This window comes from Pseudophryne corroboree, chromosome 4, assembly GCF_028390025.1.
Source record: "Pseudophryne corroboree isolate aPseCor3 chromosome 4, aPseCor3.hap2, whole genome shotgun sequence".
NCBI lineage: Eukaryota > Metazoa > Chordata > Amphibia > Anura > Myobatrachidae > Pseudophryne > Pseudophryne corroboree.
The window spans coordinates 911,212,320-911,235,471 of NC_086447.1; the positions used below are offsets into that span (position 1 = coordinate 911,212,320).

General features: G+C 50.6%; 1 protein-coding gene across 4 annotated transcripts in view; it reads right to left on the reverse strand.

Annotated features, from left to right (window-relative positions):
• LOC134910667 (nuclear RNA export factor 1-like) overlaps nucleotides 1-23,152 on the reverse strand; it is a 219,251-nt gene that overhangs the window by 183,454 nt on the left and 12,645 nt on the right. For 3 of the 4 annotated variants that reach the window (XM_063918967.1, XM_063918969.1, XM_063918968.1), the window contains exons 6-7: nucleotides 7,242-7,346; nucleotides 2,546-2,674 (exon numbers count right to left, since the gene is read on the reverse strand). In XM_063918967.1, coding sequence (XP_063775037.1) covers nucleotides 2,546-2,674; nucleotides 7,242-7,346 — 234 coding nt within the window. The remainder of the gene's footprint in view (nucleotides 1-2,545; nucleotides 2,675-7,241; nucleotides 7,347-23,152) is intronic. The other variant, XM_063918971.1, reaches the window with a different exon arrangement.

Here is a 23,152-nt window from a genome sequence, read left to right on the forward strand (position 1 = left end):
GTAAAAAAAATTCTTCCCAGCTGTTGCTGTGGATACGAGGTCCCAGAGACCATCCCCAAACAATTCCTCACCCTTATAAGGCAGAATCTCCATGTGCCTTTTAAATGCAGCATCACCTGTCCACTGCCGGGTTTCTAATACCCTCCTGGCAGAATGGACATTGCATTAATTCTGGATGCCAGCCGGCAAATATCCCTCTGTGCATCCTTTATATATAAGACAACGTCTTAAATATGCTCAATGTTAGCAAAATATTATCCCTGTCTTAGCATATTAATATTATCTGACAGGGTATCAGACCACGCTGCAGCAGCACTATTTATGCTGAGGCAATTGCAGGTTTCAGTATATAACCTGAGTGTGTAAATACAGACTTCAGGATCGCCTCCTGCTTTTTATCAGCAGGTTCCTTCAAGGTGGCCGTATCCTAAGACGGCAGTACCACCTTTTGACAAACGTGTGAGCGCCTTATCCACCCTAAGGGATATCTCCCAACGTGACCTATCCTCTGGCGGGAAAGGGTACGTCATCAGTAACTTTTTAGAAATTACCAGTTTCTTATCGGGGGAAACCACGCTTCTTTACACACTTCATTCATTCATCTGATGGGGGAACAAAACACTGGCTGCTTTTTCTCCCCAAAAATAAAACCCCTTTTATGTGGTACTTGGGTTCATGTCAGAAAATGCGTAACACATTTTTCATTGCCGAGATCATGTAACGGATGTTCCTAGTGGATTGTGTATATGTCTCAACCTCGTCGACACTGGAGTCAGACTCTGTGTCGACATCTGTGTCTGCCATCTGAGGTAACGGGCGTTGTTTGAGCCCCTGATGGCCCTTGAGACGCCTGGGCAGGCGCGGGCTGAGAAGCCGGCTGTCCCACAGCTGTTACGTCATCCAGCCTTTTATGTAAGTAGTTGACACTGTCGGTTAATACCTTCCACCTATCCATCCACTCTGGTGTCGGCCCCACAGGGGGCGACATCCCATTTATCGGCCTCTGCTCCTCCTCCACGTAACCTTCCTCATCCAAAATGTCGACACAGCCGTACCGACACACCGCACACACACAGGGAATGCTCTGACTGAGGACAGGACCCCACAAAGTCCTTTGGGGAGACCGAGAGAGAGTATGCCAGCACACACCAGAGCGCTATATAATTTAGGGATTAACACTATATTGAGTGAATTTTTCCCAATAGCTGCTTGTATATACAATATTGCACCTAAATTTAGTGCCCCTCCTCTCTTTTTAACCCTTTGAGCCTGCAAACTACAGGGGAGAGCCTGGGGAGCTGTCTTCCAGCTGCACTGTGAAGAGAAAATGGCGCCAGTGTGCTGAGGGAGATAGCTCCGCCCCTTTTTCGCTGACTTTTCTCCCGCTTTTTTATGGATTCTGGCAGGGGTATTTATCACATATATAGCCTCTGGGGCTATATATTGTGATATATTTGCCAGCCAAGGTGTTTTTATTGCTGCTCAGGGCGCCCCCCCCCCAGCGCCCTGCACCCTCAGTGACCGGAGTGTGAAGTGTGTATGAGGAGCAATGGCGCACAGCTGCAGTGCTGTGCGCTACCTTGGTGAAGACTGATGTCTTCTGCCGACGATTTTCCGGACCTCTTCTTGCTTCTGGCTCTGTAAGGGGGACGGCGGCGCGGCTCCGGGAACGAACACCAAGGCCAGTTCCATGCGATCGATCCCTCTGGAGCTAATGGTGTCCAGTAGCCTAAGAAGCCCAAGCTAGCTGCAAGCAGGTAGGTTCGCTTCTTCTCCCCTTAGTCCCTCGATGCAGTGAGCCTGTTGCCAGCAGGTCTCACTGTAAAATAAAAAACCTAAAATAAACTTTCTTTTTAGGAGCTCAGGAGAGCCCTTAGTGTGCATCCAGCTCGGCCGGGCACAGAAATCTAACTGAGGTCTGGAGGAGGGTCTTAGTGGGAGGAGCCAGTGCACACCAGATAGTCCTAAAGCTTTCTTTAGTTGTGCCCAGTCTCCTGCGGAGCCGCTAATCCCCATGGTCCTTACGGAGTCCCCAGCATCCACTTAGGACGTTAGAGAAAATATGGGAGGTGCCCACTTGTAAAATAATAGAAAGGTAGGTAGGCCTAGCACCAATATTACCGGCCACATAACCCACTGGACGGCGCAGGGGAGGGAGACTCACGGTGACCGCCGGAGCAGGAAAACGCTCACAGGACACAACCGCAGATGCAGCAACAGAATAACGGGCCCGATTCAGAAATGAGCGCAAATACAGTCACAGCTGTAATTCTCTACGCAGAGGCTGTGCGAAAACACGCAACAGCCACAGCTGCCAGGATTTGTACTGAGACGCCCGCTGGTTGCGACTGACACCCCTCACTTGTGTACATAGACCCAGCCATCGGGCGCACATCGGGGGAGATAATCGACCTTCCGCTGTAGCTGCGCAGCATGGCTGTCCATCGCTGAATCAGGCCATACGTCACTCGTATGAGGGGATTACTGACAGACCGCTGGTGCACAGGAGACATTTCCCAATACAGTGCGAGACACTAGACGTTACCTGGATGTACGCGGGACTGCGATCCAAGAAATTCATCGCCATGAGAGGGCTCGGACAATTTGTATCCACAGGCCTCGTGCCCCTCATCTGATCACATAGGGGGTGGATGGGCATGACGTTAATAATGATCTGTGAAGTAGAAGATACAACATACCAGACTGGTCATTTCCTCGGAGCAGTGAAATCAGAGCACACCTGTCACATGACTGTTTGGGGGGATGTGACCCTCTCCTTACTATAGGCGTATTAGACCCTTAATAACGGGGCGTTTACACCCGCTTGGTACTATTTCGGCCAACGCTCGATGAAGCTAGGCCTTATGCAGAATGTCAGTAATAACACAGATTACAGTGTACGTGTAGATCACAGGGCTGGTGTGACCGCGACGCATAAAGCGTAAGATTAGTATAGGACTGCGCTGTACGATGGCTGGAGAACTGCGCGGCACCTGGCTGTTACTGAATGTATAAGAACGAGTGGACTGGGGACGCGAATGACAAGCAAGACAAATATACCTAGTACATGGGTTTATACTACGGACAACGGGACCCGCCAGCGCAGGGTGGTAGCTTCTAGGACACAACCGGAAGTCAACAGGGATCTTAAAACTATCATCTGTAAGGTCAGGCACTTACAGCATGAGTTACCCAGAGCAACGCAATGTGACAGCCCCTCCCATAGGGGCAGATGTATAAAGCCTTGGAAAGAGATAAAGTACCAGCCAATCAGCTCCCAACTGTCATTTTCAAACACAGCCTGTGACATGACAGTTAGGAGCCAATTGGCTGGTACTTTATCACTCTCCAAGTCTTATTACAGATCCCTCATAAGCTTTAAGGCTACAAATCCATGTATCAAATTGTTACACTACAAATATATATTTTTATTTAGCACATCATGCCATGCTATGGGGCCAGTAAGGTAACAGGATTCCGGTAGAGGCGTCTTAGTCACAACGCAATGCGGTTAGCACGTGTCAGGAGACTGCGCTGAGTAATGTGATATAGGACACCTGTATACTGTGTGTGACTGAGTCTGTATACGGAGCAGGACAGAACTTGTACTGGAAACAGCTGCGGCTGTTACATTGTAGCACTTCACATACAGACTCAGTCCCTCACAGATATGCAAGTGTCATACATGAAATTAATCAGCACAGTCTCCTCGTGCGTCCTAACCACATTGCGTTGTAACTAAGTCGCATTTTCAGGGTGGAAAAAAAGGAAGCAAAAAAGAAGCCCGGCGCTAGAAGATTCTCACGCGTCCTGGCGCACCAAGAGGGACTGTTTAAGATGTATGAGGACACATCTGTACCATCTTACCGATAATTTATGGCACACAGCTTTTTATAACTGGTGTTTCGGGTGTAGTATGGTATGCCGGCGGTCGGGCTCCCGGCGACCAGCATACCGGCACCGGAATCCTGACCGCCGGCATACCGTCAGCGGGGCGAGCGCAAATGAGCCCCTTGTGGGCTCACTGCGCTATGCGCGCCACACTATCTATTCTCCCTCCAGGGGGGTCGCGGACCCCCGAGAGGGAGAAGAAGTGTCGGTTTCGGTATGCCGGTGGCCAGGATTCCGGCGTCGGTATGCTGTTCGCTGGGAACCCGACTGGCGGCAAAGTGAAGGCCACCCGGTGTTTCAAAGGAGATGACGCTAATACAACATAATTACAGTATCATCATAAGCCAAAATGTTCCATGCTTCTCATCACTTTCCTTTCCCATTCTACAGAGTGGAAGCTGCCAGGTCACATGATGGAGGTCACATGATGATGCAGGCAGAGTCAGACTGGGGCATGAAGGGTACACGGAGGGAATACTATGGCTGGGGCCCATGGAACAGAGTGGGTGCTGCCACTGCAGGGGCATGGCCTGACGTTATGCAGACACACTACTGCTGTTTATACACTGAATAAAATAAGTATGGATCAGTAACTTTGCCCCGCCCATTCTGCTAGAAGCCATGGTTCTCCGCATTGTGTAGTGAGGCTATAATGGCAATTCTGCCCCCTGGCACTGCCCAGTCCACCTGCATCGCCCACCGGGAACTCTCACAGGGGAGATAAATTAAGTCGGCATGTATGGAATCAATACTTGTATCAAAGGAAATTGCCATCACCTCAGAGGTGGCCCCATAGGTACTCTAAGTATGCAGACGCCACCCAGATGGATTCTCAGAGCGGTGCTTACTGTTAGCTAGTTTTCAGCACTGCTCGTGTTGCGACATTGTGTGATTGAGGGGGAAGGGGGGCTGTTATTGCATTTACGTGCAACCATTAATGGACAAGATAACGGCAGTTGGTAGCAACATCACTCATCTCCTGATATACTCTGTGCTGCTGGGGGACCCTGCTCCTCCCACTATATAACTCTGTCTGTGGCTTCCTGCTGACCCCATTCCCCTCCTCACATCATGTCACTACCCCTGTCACATGCAGCCCTGTCCTCACTGACACATCACTCATCTCCTGATATACTCTGTGCTGCTGGGGACCCTGCTCCTCCCACTATACAACTCTCAGTCTGTAGCTTCCTGCTGCCTCCTTTCCCCTCCTCACATCATGTCACTTCCCCTGTCACATGCAGCTCTGTCCTCACTGACACATCACTCCTCTCCTGATATACTCTGTGCTGCTGGGGACCCTGCTCCTCCCACTATATAACTCTCAGTCTGTGACTTCCTGCTGACCCCATTCTCCTCACATCATGTCACTGCCCCTGTCACATGCAGTCCTGTCCTCACTAACACATCACTCATCTCCTGATATACTCTGTGCTGCTGGGGACCCTGCTCCTCCCACTATATAACTCTCAGTCTGTGGCTTCCTGCTGCCTCCATTCTCCTCCTCACATCATGTCACTGCCCCTGTCACATGCAGCCCTGTCCTCACTGACACATCACTCATCTCCTGATATACTCTGTGCTGCTGGGGACCCTGCTCCTCCCACTATATAACTCTCAGTCTGTGGCTTCCTGCTGCCTCCATTCCCCTCCTCACATCACGTCACTGCCTCTGTCACATGCAGCCCTGTGCTCACTGACACATCACTCATCTCCTGAGATACTCTGTGCTGCTGGGGACCCTGCTCCTCCCACTATATAACTCTCAGTCTGTAGCTTCCTGCTGCCTCCATTCCCCTCCTCACATCATGTCTCTGCCCCTGCCACATGTAGCCCTGTCCTCACTGACACATCACTCATCTCCTGATATACTCTGTGCTGCTGGGGACCATGCTCCTCCCACTATATAACACTCACCCTTGTTACACGGATTCAGACTGAGTGGCACACCCCAGTGGTCAGCTAGCAATGCAGCTGTTGTAATACTGTGAAGACACTTGTCGCAGCAGAAGAGCCCCGGACCTGGTGCACAGAGAGTAACAAAGGACACTTCTGTATACTCTGGCTCTGGGGAGTTTTAACACCGCGCCAAGGGTGTAGGTTTTGATATATGATGAATCTGTTTAAGAAACTTGTGAAAGCCGCACGTGTCCTATTTTCCATTCATTAACTGACAGCCATTATCACCGTCTGTACCCCAACCTTCAGCCAGTAACCCGACCTTTACCTCCGGTACATAGTAACATTGAGAATGTTTACGGTCAGAAAGTTAATAGTGTAATGTCGACTACAGAATCCCAACACAGTAATAATATTACTACAAGCATTTTAACCGATGCTTTACCATCATGTTTAAAGTTATACTGCCAACACGGTTAAAATGGGACCAGGCACCTGTCAGAATGCCGACGCCGGACTACAGACAAATGGAATCCGGAACCTAAATATGCCAGGGAGGGTTAGGGCTAGGATGCGGGGGGAGGGGGGGGGGGGGGGGGGGGTTAGGGCTAGGATGCGGGGGGAGGGTTAGGGCTAGGATGCGGGGGGAGGGTTAGGGTTAGGATGCGGGGGGAGGGTTAGGCAGTCGGGATGGCGGTGTTGGTATTCTGACCGCTGGGATTCCGCCTGCCAGTGTCCCGTGTTCAACCCGTTAAAATGCTTAAACTAATGTTACTACCGTATCGGTATTCTCTAATCGACATTGCGCTGTTGTAATTCTGAATGTCATCAAATCATACCTAACCCCGCCCTACAACAGGCAGAAACACAGGGCAAGGAAGCAGATGATATTTGTTCAGCATGGCTCCCCAGCTTGTTATAACACGGAGACGGGCGTTTTAAGAGAGGAGGAGGCCTGTGTGCAGCATTCTGCTTCAGCGGCCCCCTCCTCTCCGACTGATGCACAGCATTTAATACTTACCTTTCTGGAGTTCCCCGGCGGTGCCATCCTTCTCCGCAGCGGCAATAGAGTCTGAAAACAGACTCTATTGCGCATGCGCAAACTTCCGGGAACACGACGTGGCGGCCATTTTCCCCGAAGATTTTGCTAATACGCATGCGCGAAACTCCGTAAAAATGGCCACCGTGCCATCTTTCCGGAGATTTCAGCAGGCGCAATAGAGTTTGTTCCCCCTAGTATTCAGACACTATTGCGCTGCCGAGAAGGGATGGCTCCGATGGGGGACTCCAAATGGGTGCAGTGTGTGCGGGGTGGGCCCCCCTGGACCCTCGCACACATGCACCAATTATAGATACGCCAATGCACAGAGATGCTGTATTACAGGTCACAGGCATTGCTCTAGATACAAATAATGTGCGGTTGCTTCGTTTCTACAGCATTACGTAATTACCTTGTGGTAGCGCTCGCCTGGAATCTTCCTAGAAGCCCGGGAAAGAGATCTGGCCATTTGAAAATTGTCCACGAAGAAAGCGGCCACGTGGTTTACATAATGGAACTGCCAAAGCAATTATACATTTTAATTAGTTGCCTAAGTCCCCAAAACAATCGTTCCTCACAGTGTATGGTGCTGGAACAGAGAAATCACAGAGTGCGGCCTTTGCCTGACACGGAGTGTAAGTAAAACGCATGAGCAAACGCAAGAGGGATCTGGGCCACCGGTACTGTTCCAGTGCCCCATAATCCAGCTAACATTGCAAACATCTGACAGCGGTAAACCTGATTGCTACGGGACTGGCTGGCTGCCTAATACAGTAGCTATGCCCATGTGTATAGGGCCACTCAACCTCACCGCTCCCCATCACTTGGTCCATCGTGTGTGTATTCAGGAGAAGTCTGTAAGTCAGTTATGAAGAAAGAGTGACGTCAATGCTACAAACTCTAGGAAACAATTGGAGTGAGGAGCCTCTCCTCAATGTCAGAGGCGCTGATAACAGTGCTGTTCTGGTCAGATAAGCTTTGAGCAGTATCCTACAGGACAATGGGCTTAATTCAGATCTGATCGCTGGGCTGCGTTTATTGCTGCCCTGCGATTAGATAGTCGCCGCCTCCAGGGTGAGGGGGAAAGCCTGTGCAAGTGTGTTTGCTTCTGTAGCAGAGGTGCACAAAAATCAGTTGATGGAATCCTGCTGATCGGGGCCGGAGCTGATGTCAGACACCCTCCCCTGGTCCCGCCTGCGTTTTTCCTGGAAAACGGTCAGCTGCCACCCACAAATGGCCTCTTCCTGTAAAATCTCCTTGCGAACGCCCGTGTATTCGGATTTTTCGCACCATCCCGTCACTAGGCTCCGATGCCTGTTGATGGTGTGCGACGCACCGGCGCAGTGCGGCTCTGACGCACGAGCAGTTCAGATCTGATCGTCCGCTGCGCGAAAATGCACAGCAGCGATCAGATATGAATTCCCCCCACATCTCTCCTTATAACAAATGCAAACATACTGGCAAAAATCTTTCGAGTCCATGGAGAAGGGCAAGCGGGAATCTGGAAAACAGGCTCAAGAGAAAGGATCAGGAGCAACATGGTCTGCAGAACTCTTACATGCTATACTTAGGGGGTCATTCAGATCCGATCGCTGCTGTGCGTGTTTGCCCTAGAGATGAGCGAATTCGGTTTTACTCGGATTTACTCGGTTCTCAAAACTGCATTTTATTGGCTCACGGTTGTCACGTGTTTTGAATAGCCAATAAGATGCCATTTTGAGAACAGAGTAAATCCGAGTAAAACCGAATCCGCTCATCTCTAGTTTGCACAGCGGGTGATCAGATAGTAACTGCGCATGCACCGCGCACGCCCGTCGGACAGCAACAATGGACATCGCTGGTCAGCGACGGGATGGTGCGAAAAAGCCGATCACACGGGCGTTCTCAAGGTGATTGACAGGAGGAGGCCGTTTGTGGGTGGTAACTGACAGTTTATTGGGAGAGTCTGGAAAAACGCACGCGTTCCCAAGCGTTTTCTGGGAGGGTGTGTGACGTCAGCTCCGGCACCGATCAGCCTGATGTGATCGCACTGGAGGAGTAAGTCCTGGGCTACGCACACACTGCACACACTGGATTTTAGCAGCTCGACATACACATGGGATCGCAGTCTTGCACTGCGAATATACACTCCCACTGGAGGCGGTGACTATCGGAACGCAGGACAGTAAAAACGAGTTTTATGGTAAGAACTTACCTTTGTTAAAACTCTTTCTGCGAGGTACACTGGGCTCCACAAGGATAGACATTGGGGTGTAGAGTAGGATCTTGATCCGAGGCACCAACAGGCTCAAAAGCTTTGACTGTTCCCAAGATGCATAGCGCCGCCTCCTCTATAACCCCGCCTCCCTGCACAGGAGCTCAGTTTTTAGTTAACCAGCCCAATGCAGCAGCAGGAAAAGAGACGACAATAGGTAGTAGCCACAAACATCACATTCTCACGACAGGAGAAGTGTCAGCGGCTAATGCCATACCAACCCAAAGAAGCTAAGTGCGTCAGGGTGGGCGCCTTGTGGAGCCCAGTGTACCTCGCAGAAAGAGTTTTAACAAAGGTAAGTTCTTACCATAAAACTCGTTTTCTGCTGCGGGGTACACTGGGCTCCACAAGGAAAGACATAGGGGATGTCCTAAAGCAGTTCCTTATGGGAGGGGACGCACTGTAGCGGGCACAAGAATCCGGCGTCCAAAGGAAGCATCCTGGGAAGCGGCAGTATCGAAGGCATAGAACCTTATGAACGTGTTCACTGAGGACCACGTAGCCGCCTTGCACAATTGTTCAAGGGTCGCACCACGGCGGGCCGCCCAAGAAGGTCCAACTGACCGAGTAGAATGGGCCGTAATGTGAGCAGGAGCTGAAGACCAGCCCTCACATAAGCATGTGCAATCACCATTCTAATCCATCTGGCCAAAGTCTGCTTGTGAGCAGGCCAGCCCCGTTTGTGAAACCCAAACAGAGCAAAGAGAGAATCAGATTTCCTAATAGAAGCAGTTCTCCTCACATAGATACGGAGAGCCCGTACCACATCCAAAGACCGCTCTTTGGGAGACAGATCAGGAGAAACAAATGCCGATACCACAATCTCATGATTAAGGTGGAACGAAGAAACCACCTTAGGCAAATAACCGGGACGAGTCCTAAGAACCGCCCGGTCACGGTGAAATATCAGATATGGGGAACTACAAGACAAGGCACCCAAATCCGACACTCTTCTAGCTGAGGCAATAGCCAGCAGAAACACCACCTTAAGGGAAAGCCACTTAAGATCAGCTGAACCAAGAGGTTCAAACGGAGACTCTTGTAACGCCTCCAAAACCACCGACAAGTCTCAAGGAGCCACAGGTGGGACATAGGGAGGTTGGATACGCAACACACCCTGAGTAAACGTATGCACATCAGGTAAGGTCGCAATTTTTCTCTGAAACCACACCGACAAGGCAGAAATTTGAACCTTGAGGGAAGCCAGACGCAGGCCTAAGTCCAGGCCCTGCTGAAGAAAAGCCAACAACTTGGCTGTACTATACTTGGAAGCGTCATAATTTTTAGATGCGCACCAAACAAAGTAAGAATGCAAGACCCTATGGTAAATTCGAGCCGAAGCCGGTTTCCGGGCCCGCAGCATAGTTTGAATGACCGCCTCAGAAAACCCTTTAGCCCTCAAGACGGGACCTTCAAGAGCCACGCCGTCAAAGACAGCCGGGCTAGGTCCTGGTAGACACAGGGGCCCTGAACGAGGAGGACTGGGCGTTGTGGAAGTAGGATTGGACGCTCTGACGATAGGCCCTGCAGGTCTGAGAACCAGTGCCGTCTTGGCCACGCTGGAGCTATGAGAAGCAGGATTCCTCTTTCCAGCTTGAACTTCCGAATTACCCTGGGCAGGAGTGACACCAGAGGGAACACGTACGGCAGCCCAAACCTCCACGGCACCGCCAGCGCATCTACGAATGCTGCTTGAGGATCCCTTGTCCTTGACGCCATCAGATCTACGTCTGGAAGGCCCCACTTTTCCACTAGCAGTTGAAACACTTCTGGATGGAGGCCCCACTCTTCAGCGTGTACGTCCTGACAACTGAGAAAGTCCGCTTCCCAATTCAGGACTCCAGGAATGAATATTGCCGATATGGCCGGTAGATGGCGTTCCGCCCATTGCAGAATCCGTGAGACTTCCTTCATTGCCAAACGGCTTCGAGTGCCGCCTTGATGATTTATGTAAGCCACTGTGGTGGCGTTGTCCGACTGTACTTGAACAGGACGGTTCTGAATTAAATGCTGGGCCAGGCTCAACGAGTTGAAGACCGCCCGCAATTCCAGAATGTTGATCGAGAGGAGAGACTCCTCCTTGGTCCACCGACCCTGAAGGGAGTGTTGCTCCAGCACCGTGCCCCAACGCCTTAGACTGGCATCTGTCGTTAACAGGACCCAATCGGATATCCAGAAGGGACGGCCCTTGCACAATCGTTGGTCCTGGAGCCACCAATGCAGCGACAGACGGACCTCCGGAGTCAATGAGATCATGTGAGACCTGATCCGGTGAGGCAGGCCGTCCCACTTGGCCAGAATCAGCCTCTGGAGGGGGCGAGAATGGAATTGAGCATACTCCACCATGTCGAATGCTGACACCATGAGGCCCAGCACCTGCATCGCCGAATGTATAGACACTTGCGGACGAGAAAGGATGCAACGAATCCTGTCCTGAAGCTTCAGGACTTTCTCCTGAGACAAGAACAACCTCTGGTTGTGAGTGTCCAATAGCGTTCCCAGGTGCACCATGCTCTGAGCAGGGACCAGGGAGAATTTCTTCCAGTTGATGAGCCACCCGTGGGCTTGCAGAAACCGGACAGTCATATCCAGATGACGCAGGAGAAGTTCTGGGGAATTTGCCAGGATCAACAAGTCGTCCAGATACGGTAGGATCCTGACCCCTTGACGGCGGAGTACCACAGTCACCACTGCCATAACTTTGGTGAAGACTCGCGGAGCCGTAGTTAAACCAAAAGGTAACGCCCGCAACTGCTAATGGAGGTTGCCAATCGCAAACCTCAGGTATTGCTGATGCGACACTGCTATAGGATTATGCAGGTAAGCATCCTGTATATCCAGGGAGACCATATAATCCCCAGGTTCCAAGGCCAGAACTATAGAGCGAAGGGTTTCCATACGGAACTTGAAAGTCTTTCACAAACTTGTTCAATGCCTTGAGGTTGAGAATGGGCCGGGAGGACCCATTCGGTTTCGGGACTAGAAACAGCGGAGAATAGTACCCCCGGCCTCTCTGAGTAAGAGGCACCTGTACTACCAATCCTGTGTCCAGGAGGGTCTGTACCACCGAATGTAGAGTTTTTGCCTTTGTCTGGTCCAAAGGGACGTCTGTCAGGCAAAATCGATGAGGGGGACGGTTTTTGAAGGCTATGGCGTAACCTCGAGTGACGACTTCCTGTACCCAGGCATCTGAAGTGGTCTTCAACCATTCCTGGGTATACCCTAGAAGCCGGCCCCCCACCCTGGGATCCCCCAGGGGGAGGCCCGCCCCGTCATGTGGCAGGCTTATCGGTCTTGGAAGCTGGCTGACGGGCAGCCCAGGCTCTTTTGGGCTTTGGCTTACCAGGTTTGGAAGTGCGGGCCTGCTTGTGGTACGCCTGACCTTTTGCTTTACCTGAAGGACGAAAGGGGCGAAAGGAAGTACCTTTAGCCTTCGACACAGAAGGAGCGGTACTTGGCAGAAAGGCAGTTTTGGCAGTAGCCAAGTCAGCCACTATCTTATTTAAGTCCTCCCCAAACAGAATATCTCCCTTGAAAGGGAGTACCTCCAGGGTTTTTCTAGAGTCCAGATCCACAGACCAGGATCTCAGCCACAATATCCGGCGAGCCAGGATTGACGTAGTAGAGGAATTGGCTGCTAGAATACCGGCATCAGAAGCCGCCTCTTTAATATAGTGAGAACCTGTGACAATATATGACAAGCATTGTCTAGCATGGTCAGAAGAGATTTCAGTTTCCAACTCTAGGGCCCACGCTTCAATAGCCTCTGCAGTCCATGTTGCTGCAATAGTGGGCCTTTGTGCAGCACCCGTGAGGGTGTAAATCGCTTTCAGACAACCCTCCACACGTTTATCCGTAGGCTCTTTCAGAGACATGACGGTAGTGACAGGTAGAACTGAGGAAACCACCATCCTAGCCACATTCGAGTCCACTGGAGGAGGCGTTTCCCAATTTTTAGACAGCTCTGGCGCGAGGGGATAGCGAGCCAGCATATTCTTTTGAGGCACAAACTTCTTCCCTGGGTTTCCCCAGGATTCCTGACGTATATCCACTAGGTGGTCAGAATGAGGTAAAACTTGTTTAACCACCTTCTGATGCTTGAACCTATCTGGTTTCTTAGGAGGGACGGATGGCTCAGGATCATTCGTAATCTGTAGAATCAACTTAATAGCCTCCAAAAGATCAGGAACATCCACATGTGAACTACCCTCCCCATCAGCCGTATCTGTGTCAGAATCTGTGGTGTCAGTGTAAGTGCCATCTTCATCAGATGAGGTGTCAGTGACAGCAGTGGATTGTGAGGAGGTAAGAGCTCGCTTAGAGGACCCCCTGGTCTAAGGCGAGCGAGGGTCAGACTTTTTAGTAGTCAAGGACTGGTTCAATTTCTTCAATTGAGCAGACAAGTTATCCGCCCACGGCGGGTTAGCCGCGGGGACCACATACGGTTGAACCGGCATAGGAGGTCCCATAGGGGGCGTTAGTTTAGTAACTAGCGTATTTAGAAGTGTGGAGAAAGTAGCCCACGGTGGGTCATTATGTACCTCCGTTGCCACAGTTCCACTGGGGGGCAAGGAGCCCCCAGAACCAGAGCCTGCAGCTGCTATATTCTCCTCATAGGGATCTGCGGCGTCAGCAACACCGGCAGTGTGTTCAGCCCCAGAACCGTTACCCTCAGGAACAGACATGATATAACTTGCAGTATCAGGTAACACAGTACAATTGTAAGCAGCACAATACCTCTTGCCCAAACCCCTGCGCAGTGTAGTCAGCACAAGCAGAGATACAGGAGAGATATGGTGACTAAAATCACAGAGAAAAATACAAAGTAGAGTATATCTTGTGAATAGGGAGGCCAATCGCGGGATCCCGGGATTTGGGCCTAAAAATGCCAGGATTTGGAGCATCCAATCCCGGGATTCACGGGATTACACTGCGCATGCACGGGAGGGTGGGTGTGTAAGTAATACTACTTACAATTAGGCGGGCGGCAGCCATAGACAAACGCTGAACGCGGCGGCACTTCAAATGTGGCGCCGGCCGCCAGCCAATTAGAGCTGGCGGACCGGCAGCCAATCAGGGAAGCTGCCGCAGCAGCGGCAGCCAATCAGGAGCGACTGCTGCGGCCGCTTCCCTGATTGGCTGCCGGTCCGCCAGCTCTGGTTGGCTGGCGGCCGGCGCTTCATTTGAAATGCCGCCGCGTTCAGTGTGCCCATGGCTGCCGTCCACCTAATAGTAAGTGATATTACTTACACCCAGCCTCCCTCCCGCGCCTCTACCAACCCTCCCCGCTACCTACACCCTCCCGCACCGCTACCTACATCCTCCCGCCCAGCTACCTACACCCTCCGGCACCACTACCTACACCCTCCCTGCCTTCCGCGCCGCTACCTACACCCTCCCGCACCACCACCTACCCTCCAGTGCTGCTCCCTACACCCTTCTTCACTGATCCCTACTGCAATCCCGGGATTGAGCGTTTTTCAATCCCGAATCCGGGGATTGAAAAAACGGCCCGGGATTGGCCTCCCTACTTGTGAATATCCCATATTGTATATTATTATAAACCTGACGCACCAAGCCCCCTCAGGTTATAGAATATAGGGATAGCAGGTTGAGTGAGAGACACGAAATGGAAATCACTCAGCTATCAAATGCACACACAGATAGTCACAGTTATACAATGCAGAGATTATTACCAACAATAACACTGCACTGGACTAGCTTTTATATATATATATATATATATATATATATATATATATATATATATATATATATATATACACACATATATACACACACACACACACACATATATATATATATATGCAATGATATCAGGCGGCACTCACAGCATTGTAAATACTGGTGAATAAACGGTCAGACTCCGTATGAATGTGTCAACGTTTCAATTTCATTAAAAATTGTATCCTGACTACAATTTTTAATGAAATTGAAACGTTGACACATTCATACGGAGTCTGACCGTTTATTCACCAGTATCTACAATGCTGTGAGTGCCGCCTGATATCATTGCATATTTGTCTTCGTCGTGGCTGCGAGGGCACCGGGCGCAGTATAAATTGTTTATTGGAGTGCCGGACATTGTTTGTATATTTATATATATATATATATATATATATATATTTCTAAAGTCAATAGACATAACACTGCACAGTAAGAACTGGATGTATATCACAGGGTAATTGTACTAGAAAACCCTGACTAAATGCACTCTTTCTTAACTAACACTGTCTAAATAACATGTAGAATACTTAAGTGTCATGTAAAGTCACAGCACTGACAAACAGGCGGCTTTACAAAGGAGGATTTGCCCAAGCAGTCCCAGGAACAGTGTAGCTGAGAGAAATGGCGCCCAAACACTGACAGGGAGTGAGGGAGAGACAGATATGCAGCTCCAGGACGGGAACATTTGCGGGAAATGGTGCCCTGGGGCTGGGGGAGGGGCTTCAGGTCTAAGCCTTATCCCCCTGCTGGCAAAACCACCGGGTACTGTGGGCTACTATTAAAATGGTTTAAAGAGAAAACCTAACCTGCACCCATGCCCTGGTGATCTAGTGGGATTGCCTGTACTGCCACAGTGTCCATCGCCAGCACGTGCGGCCCGCCTCCCACCGGCCGCGCCGGATCGCGATAAAGTATGCGGGACCCACTCACCACCTCCCAAAGCGCGGCCACGCGATCCCGGAGATCCCCAGTCGTGCGTGCCTGACCAGAAGAAAACCGGAGCCTCCCGCTGTAGTTACCCGGCAACCAGGGCGCGGAGGGTGTACAGCGCCGCCGGGGAGAGCTGTAGCTGCAGCAGTGAATGTCTCCTGACATTTATCACCACTGCTGCTCTTGAAGTCTTCACTTTTTTCTTCATAAAAAAGCTCTTCTTAGGGCTGCCTGGAGCAGCCACTCTGTTATGTGCCTGCTTACTGCAGCACCAACTACAAAACTGATGTCCTGTGCAGGTGGGCGGGGTTATAGAGGAGGCGGCGCTGTGCATCTTGGGAACAGTCAAAGCTTTTGAGCCTATTGGTGCCTCGGATCAAGATCCTACTCTACACCCCAATGTCTATCCTTGTGGAGCCCAGTGTACCCCGCAGCAGAAATTAGCAGCTCAGCAATCAGATCTGAATTACCTCCTTAGACTCAAAGTGGAGATTATAGAACCAGGCACCATCACCCATATACATGCAGTCAGCCAATCATTGCAGCGTAGCATGTCAGCGCACTTTCTGTGGCGATTGCCGTGTGCATATAACTAATATGACTGAACAGACACATTACTTGTCCGTTGAGTGTAGAATCCATCAAGTGTATCAAATAAGACAACGACAAGAGCAGGCATCATTAATTTCATGGGGACAAGGTGCGCCCACCAATTGGTTATTTGAAGCAATGACAGACTCTATAGCAATATACCTACAATAACAAAAATAAGAATTTACTCACCGGTAATTCTATTTCTCGTAGTCCGTAGTGGATGCTGGGAACTCCGTAAGGACCATGGGGAATAGACTGGCTCCGCAGGAGACTGGGCACTCTAAAGAAAAGATTAGGTACTATCTGGTGTGCACTGGCTCCTCCCTCTATGCCCCTCCTCCAGACCTCAGTTAGGGAAACTGTGCCCGGAAGAGCTGACATTACAAGGAAAGGATTTTTGGAATCCCGGGTAAGACTCATACCAGCCACACCGTACAACTTGTGATACACTTATCCAGTTAACAGTATGAACAACAACTGAGCCTCACTCAACGGATGGCTCATAACAATAACCCTTATTTAAGCAATAACTACATACAAGTATTGCAGACAATCCGCACTTGGGATGGGCGCCCAGCATCCACTACGGACTACGAGAAATAGAATTATCGGTGAGTAAATTCTTATTTTCTCTGACGTCCTAGTGGATGCTGGGAACTCCGTAAGGACCATGGGGATTATACCAAAGCTCCCAAACGGGCGGGAGAGTGCGGATGACTCTGCAGCACTGAATGAGCAAACACAAGGTCCTCCTCAGCCAGGGTATCAAACTTGTAGAACTTTGCAAAGGTGTTTGAACCCGACCAAGTAGCCGCTCGGCAAAGCTGTAAAGCCGAGACCCCTCGGGCAGCCGCCCAAGAAGAGCCCACCTTCCTTGTGGAATGGGCTTTTACTGATTTTGGATGCGGCAATCCAGCCGCAGAATGTGCAAGCTGAATCGTGCTACAGATCCAGCGAGCAATAGTTTGCTTTGAAGCAGGAGCACCCAGCTTGTTGGGTGCATGCAGGATAAACAGCGAGTCAGTCTTCCTGACTCCAACCGTTCTGGAAACATATATTTTCAAAGCCCTGACTACGTCCAGCAACTTGGAGTCCTCCAAGTCCTGAGTAGCCGCAGACACCACAATAGGTTGGTTCAAATGAAACGATGATACCACCTTTGGGAGAAATTGGGGACGAGTCCTCAATTCTGCCCTGTCCATATGGAAGATCAGATATGGGCTTTTACATGACAAAGCCGCCAATTCCGACACACGCCTAGCCGATGCTAAGGCCAACAGCATGACCACTTTCCACGTGAGATACTTTAGTTCCACGGTCTTAAGTGGCTCAAACCAGTGGGATTTCAGGAAATCCAACACAACGTTAAGATCCCAGGGTGCAGCACTCCCTTAACAAACGTCTGAACCTCAGGCAGTGAAGTCAGTTTTTTTGAAAGAAAATGGATAGGGCCGAAATCTGGACCTTTATGGACCCCAATTTTAGGCCCATAGTCACCCCTGACTGTAGGAAGTGCAGGAATCGACCCAGCTGGAATTCCTCTGTAGGGGCCGTCCTGGCCTCACACCAAGCAACATATTTTCGCCATTTACGGTGATAATGCTTTGCTGTCACGTCCTTCCTAGCCTTTATCAGCGTAGGAATAACTTCATCCGGAATGCCTTTTTCCGCTAGGATCCGGCGTTCAACCGCCATACCGTCAAACGCAGCCGCGGTAAGTCTTGGAACAGACAGGGCCCTTGTTGCAGCAGGTCCTGTCTGAGATGCAGAGGCCATGGGTCCTCTGTGCGCATTTCTTGCAGTTCCGGGTACCAAGTCCTTCTTGGCCAATCCGGAACAATTAGTATTCCTCTCTTTCTTACTATTCTCAGTACCTTGGGTATGAGAGGAAGAGGAGGAAACACATATACCGACTGGTACACCCACGGTGTCACTAGGGCGTCCACAGCTATCGCCTGAGGGTCCCTTGACCTGGCGCAATATCTTTTTAGCTTTTTGTTGAGGCGGGACGCCATCATGTCCACCTGTGGCAGTTCCCATCGCTTTGCAATCTGTGTGAAGACTTCTTGATGAAGTCCCCACTCTCCCGGGTGGAGGTCGTGTCTGCTGAGGAAGTCTGCTTCCCAGTTGTCCACTCCCGGAATGAACACTGCTGACAGTGCTTGCACGTGATTCTCCGCCCACTGAAGAATCTTTGTGGCTTCCGCCATTGCCATCCTGCTTCTTGTGCCGCCCTGGCGGTTTACATGGGCGACCGCCGTGATGTTGTCTGACTGAATCAGCACTGGCCGGTTTCGAAGCAGGGGCTCTGCTTGACTCAGAGCGTTGAAAATGGCCCTTAGTTCCAGTATATTTATGTGTAGAGAAGTCTCCAGACTTGACCACAGCCCTTGGAAGTTTCTTCCCTGAGTGACTGCCCCCCATCCTCGGAGGCTTGCATCCGTGGTCACCAGGACCCAGTCCTGTATGCCGAACCTGCGGCCCTCGAGAAGGTGAGCACTCTGCAGCCACCACAGAAGAGACACCCTGGCCCTTGGGGACAGGGTGATCAGCCGATGCATCTGAAGATGCGATCCGGACCACTTGTCCAACAGATCCCACTGAAAGATCCTTGCATGGAACCTGCCGAAGGGAATGGCTTCGTATGAAGCCACCATCTTTCCCAGGACTCGCGTGCAGTGATGCACCGATACCTGTTTTGGTTTCAGGAGGTCCCTGACCAGAGATGCTAATTCCTGGGCCTTCTCCACCGGGAGAAACACCTTCTTCTGTTCTGTGTCCAGAATCATGCCCAGGAAAAGCAGACGCGTCGTAGGAATCAGCTGCGACTTTGGAATATTCAGAATCCAGCCGTGCTGTTGCAACACTTCCTGAGAGAGTGCTACGCTGATCAACAATTGCTCTCTGGACCTCGCCTGGAGATCGTCCAAGTACGGGATAACTATAACTCCCTTCTTCCGAAGGAGTATCATCATTTCGGCCATTACCTTGGTAAATATCCTCGGTGCCGTGGACAGGCCAAACGGCAACGTCTGGAACTGGTAATGACAGTCCTGTACCACAAACCTGAGGTACTCCTGGTGAAGTGGGTAAATGGGGACATGCAAGTAAGCATCCTTGATGTCCAGCGACACCATAAAATCCCCCTCTTCCAGGCTTGCAATAACCGCTCTGAGCGATTCCATTTTGAACTTGAATTTCTTTATATAAGTGTTCAAGGATTTTAAATTCAGAATGGGTCTCACCGAACCTTCCGGTTTTGGTACCACAAACATTGTGGAATAGTAACCCCTTCCCTGTTGAAGGAGGGGGACCCTGATAATCACTTGCTGGAGGTACAGCTTGTGAATTGCCGCCAGTACTACCTCCCTTTCCATGGGGGAAGCTGGCAAGGCTGATTTGAGGTAACGGCGGGGGGGAGTCGCTTCGAATTCCAGCTTGTATCCCTGAGATACAATTTGTACAACCCAGAGATCCACCTGTGAGCGAACCCACTGGTTGCTGAAGTTTCGGAGACGCGCCCCCACCGCACCTGGCTCCGCCTGTGGAGCCTCAACGTCATGCGGTGGACTTAGTGGAAGCAGGGGAGGACTTTTGTTCCTGGGAACTGGCTGCATGGTGCAGCTTCTTACCTCTACCCCTGCCTCTGGCAAGAAAGGATGCTCCCCTGACCCTCTTGCCTTTCTGAGAACGAAAGGACTGCATTTGATAATACTGTGCTTTCTTAGGCTGTGAGGAAACCTGAGGCAAGAAAGTCGACTTTCCAGCTGTCGCTGTGGACACGAGGTCCGATAGACCGTCCCCAAACAATTCCTCACCCTTATAAGGCAAAACCTCCATGTGTTTTTTAGAATCAGCATCTCCTGTCCATTGCCGAGTCCATAAGACCCTCCTGGCAGAAATGGACATAGCATTAATTCTAGAGCCCAGCAGGCAAATGTCCCTCTGAGCATCCCGCATATATAAGACGACGTCTTTTATATGGCCCAGGGTTAGCAAAACAGTATCTCTGTCGAGGGAATCTATGTCGTCTAACAGAGTATCTGTCCACGCTGCTACAGCACTACACATCCAGGCTGAAGCAATAGCAGGTCTCAGTATAGTACCTGAGTGTGTATACACTGACTTCAGGATAGCTTCCTGCTTTCTATCCGCAGGCTCCTTTAGGGCGGCCGTATCCTGAGACGGCAGGGCCACCTTTTTAGATAAGCGTGTCAGCGCCTTGTCCACCCTAGGGGATGTTTCCCAACGTAACCTGTCCGTTGGCGGGAAAGGGTACGCCATCAGTAACCTCTTAGAAATCACTAGTTTCTTATCAGGGGAACTCCACGCTTCTTCACATAATTCATCAGATGGGGGAAAGGTCACTGGCTGCTTTTTCTCCCCAAACATATAAACCCTCTTGGTATTAACCAGGTTACTCTCAGAAATGTGTAATACATCTTTCATTGCAATAATCATGTATCGGATGGCCTTGGTCATTTTAGACTGTAAATGTGCCTCATCATCGTCGACACTGGAGTCGGACTCCGTGTCGACATCTGTGTCAACCATCTGAGATAGAGGGCGTTTATGAGCCCCTGACGGTTTCTGAGTCGCCGGGGCAGGCGCGGGCTGAGACCCCGGCTGTCCCAAGGCTGCAGCGTCATCAAACCTTTTATGTAAGGAGCTTACATTGTCGTTTAAGACCTTCCACATATCCATCCAATCAGGTGTCGGCCCCGACGGGGGCGACACCACACTTATCTGCCCTTGCTCCGCCTCCACGTAACCCTCCTCATCAAACATGACGACACAGCTGTACCGACACACCGCACACACACAGGGAATGCTCAGACTGAGGACAGGACCCCACAAAGTCCTTTGGGGAGACAGAGAGAGAGTATGCCAGCACACCACAGCGCTATATAACACAGGGATTTTCACTTATAATAAGTGATTACCCAATAGCTGCCTTATACGTTTTATTTGCGCCTAAATTTATGTGCCCCCCTCTCTTTTTTACCCCTCTTGTACCTGGATACTGCAGGGGAGAGCCTGGGGAGCTGCTTCCAGCGGAGCTGTGAAGAGAAAATGGCGCTGGTGTGCTGAGGAAGAAGGCCCCCACTCAGTGGCGGGCTTCTGTCCCGCTTTCTGTGTAAAAAATGGCGGGGGTTTTTACATATATACAGTGCCAGACTGTATATATGTATTTTTATTGCCAAAAGGTACTTCAATTGCTGCCCAGGGCGCCCCCCCCCAGCGCCCTGCACCCTACAGTGACCGGAGTGTGTAAGTGTGCTGGGAGCAATGGCGCACAGCTGCGGTGCTGTGCGCTACCTTAAATGAAGACAGGAGTCTTCTGCCGCCGATTTCGTCATCTTCAAGCTTCTGTTCTTCTGGCTCTGCGAGGGGGACGGCGGCGCGGCTCCGGGAACGGACGATCGAGGACAGGTGCCTGTGTTCGAACCCTCTGGAGCTAATGGTGTCCAGTAGCCTAAGAAGCACAAGCTAGCTGCAAGCAGGTAGGTTTGCTTCTCTCCCCTTAGTCCCACGTAGCAGTGAGTCTGTTGCCAGCAGAAGCTCACTGAAAATAAAAATAAGATTTTACTCACCGGTAAATCTATTTCTCGTAGTCCGTAGTGGATGCTGGGAACTCCGTAAGGACCATGGGGAATAGCGGGCTCCGAAGGAGGCTGGGCACTCTAGAAAGATTTATGACTACCTGGTGTGCACTGGCTCCTCCCACTATGAGCCCCCTCCAAGCCTCAGTTAGGACACTGTGCCCGGACGAGCTGACATAATAAGGAAGGATTTTGAATCCCGGGTAAGACTCATACCAGCCACACCAATCACACCGTATAACTCGTGATACTATACCCAGTTAACAGTATGAATATAACTGAGCCTCTCAACAGATGGCTCAACAATAACCCTTTAGTTAGGCAATAACTCTATACAAGTATTGCAGACAATCCGCACTTGGGATGGGCGCCCAGCATCCACTACGGACTACGAGAAATAGATTTACCGGTGAGTAAAATCTTATTTTCTCCGACGTCCTAGTGGATGCTGGGAACTCCGTAAGGACCATGGGGATTATACCAAAGCTCCCAAACGGGCGGGAGAGTGCGGGTGACTCTGCAGCACCGAATGAGAGAACTCCAGGTCCTCCTCAGCCAGGGTATCAATTTTGTAGAATTTTGCAAACGTGTTTGCCCCTGACCAAGTAACAGCTCGGCAAAGTTGTAAAGCCGAGACCCCTCGGGCAGCCGCCCAAGATGAGCCCACCTTCCCTGTGGAATGGGCTTTCACTGATTTAAGATGCAGCAGTCCAGCCGCAGAATGCGCCTGCTGAATCGTGTCACAGATCCAGCGAACGATAGTCTGCTTAGAAGCAGGAGCACCCAGCCTGTTGGGTGCATACAGGATAAATAGCGAGTCAATTTTCCTGACACTAGCCGTCCTGGAAACATAATTTTTCAAGGCCCTGACTACGTCCAGTAACTTGGAATCCTCCAAGTCCCTAGTAGCCGCAGGCACCACAATAGGTTGGTTCAAGTGAAAAGCTGATACCACCTTAGGGAGAAACTGGGGACGAGTCCTCAGTTCTGCCCTATCCATATTGAAAATCAGATAAGGACTTTTATATGACAAAGCCGCCAATTCTGTTACACGCCTGGCCGAAACCAAGGCCAATAACATGACCACTTTCAACGTGAGATATTTTAGATCCATGGTTTTTAGTGGTTCAAACCAATGTGATTTTAAGAAACTCAACACCACGTTGAGATCCCAAGGTGCCACTGGAGGCACAA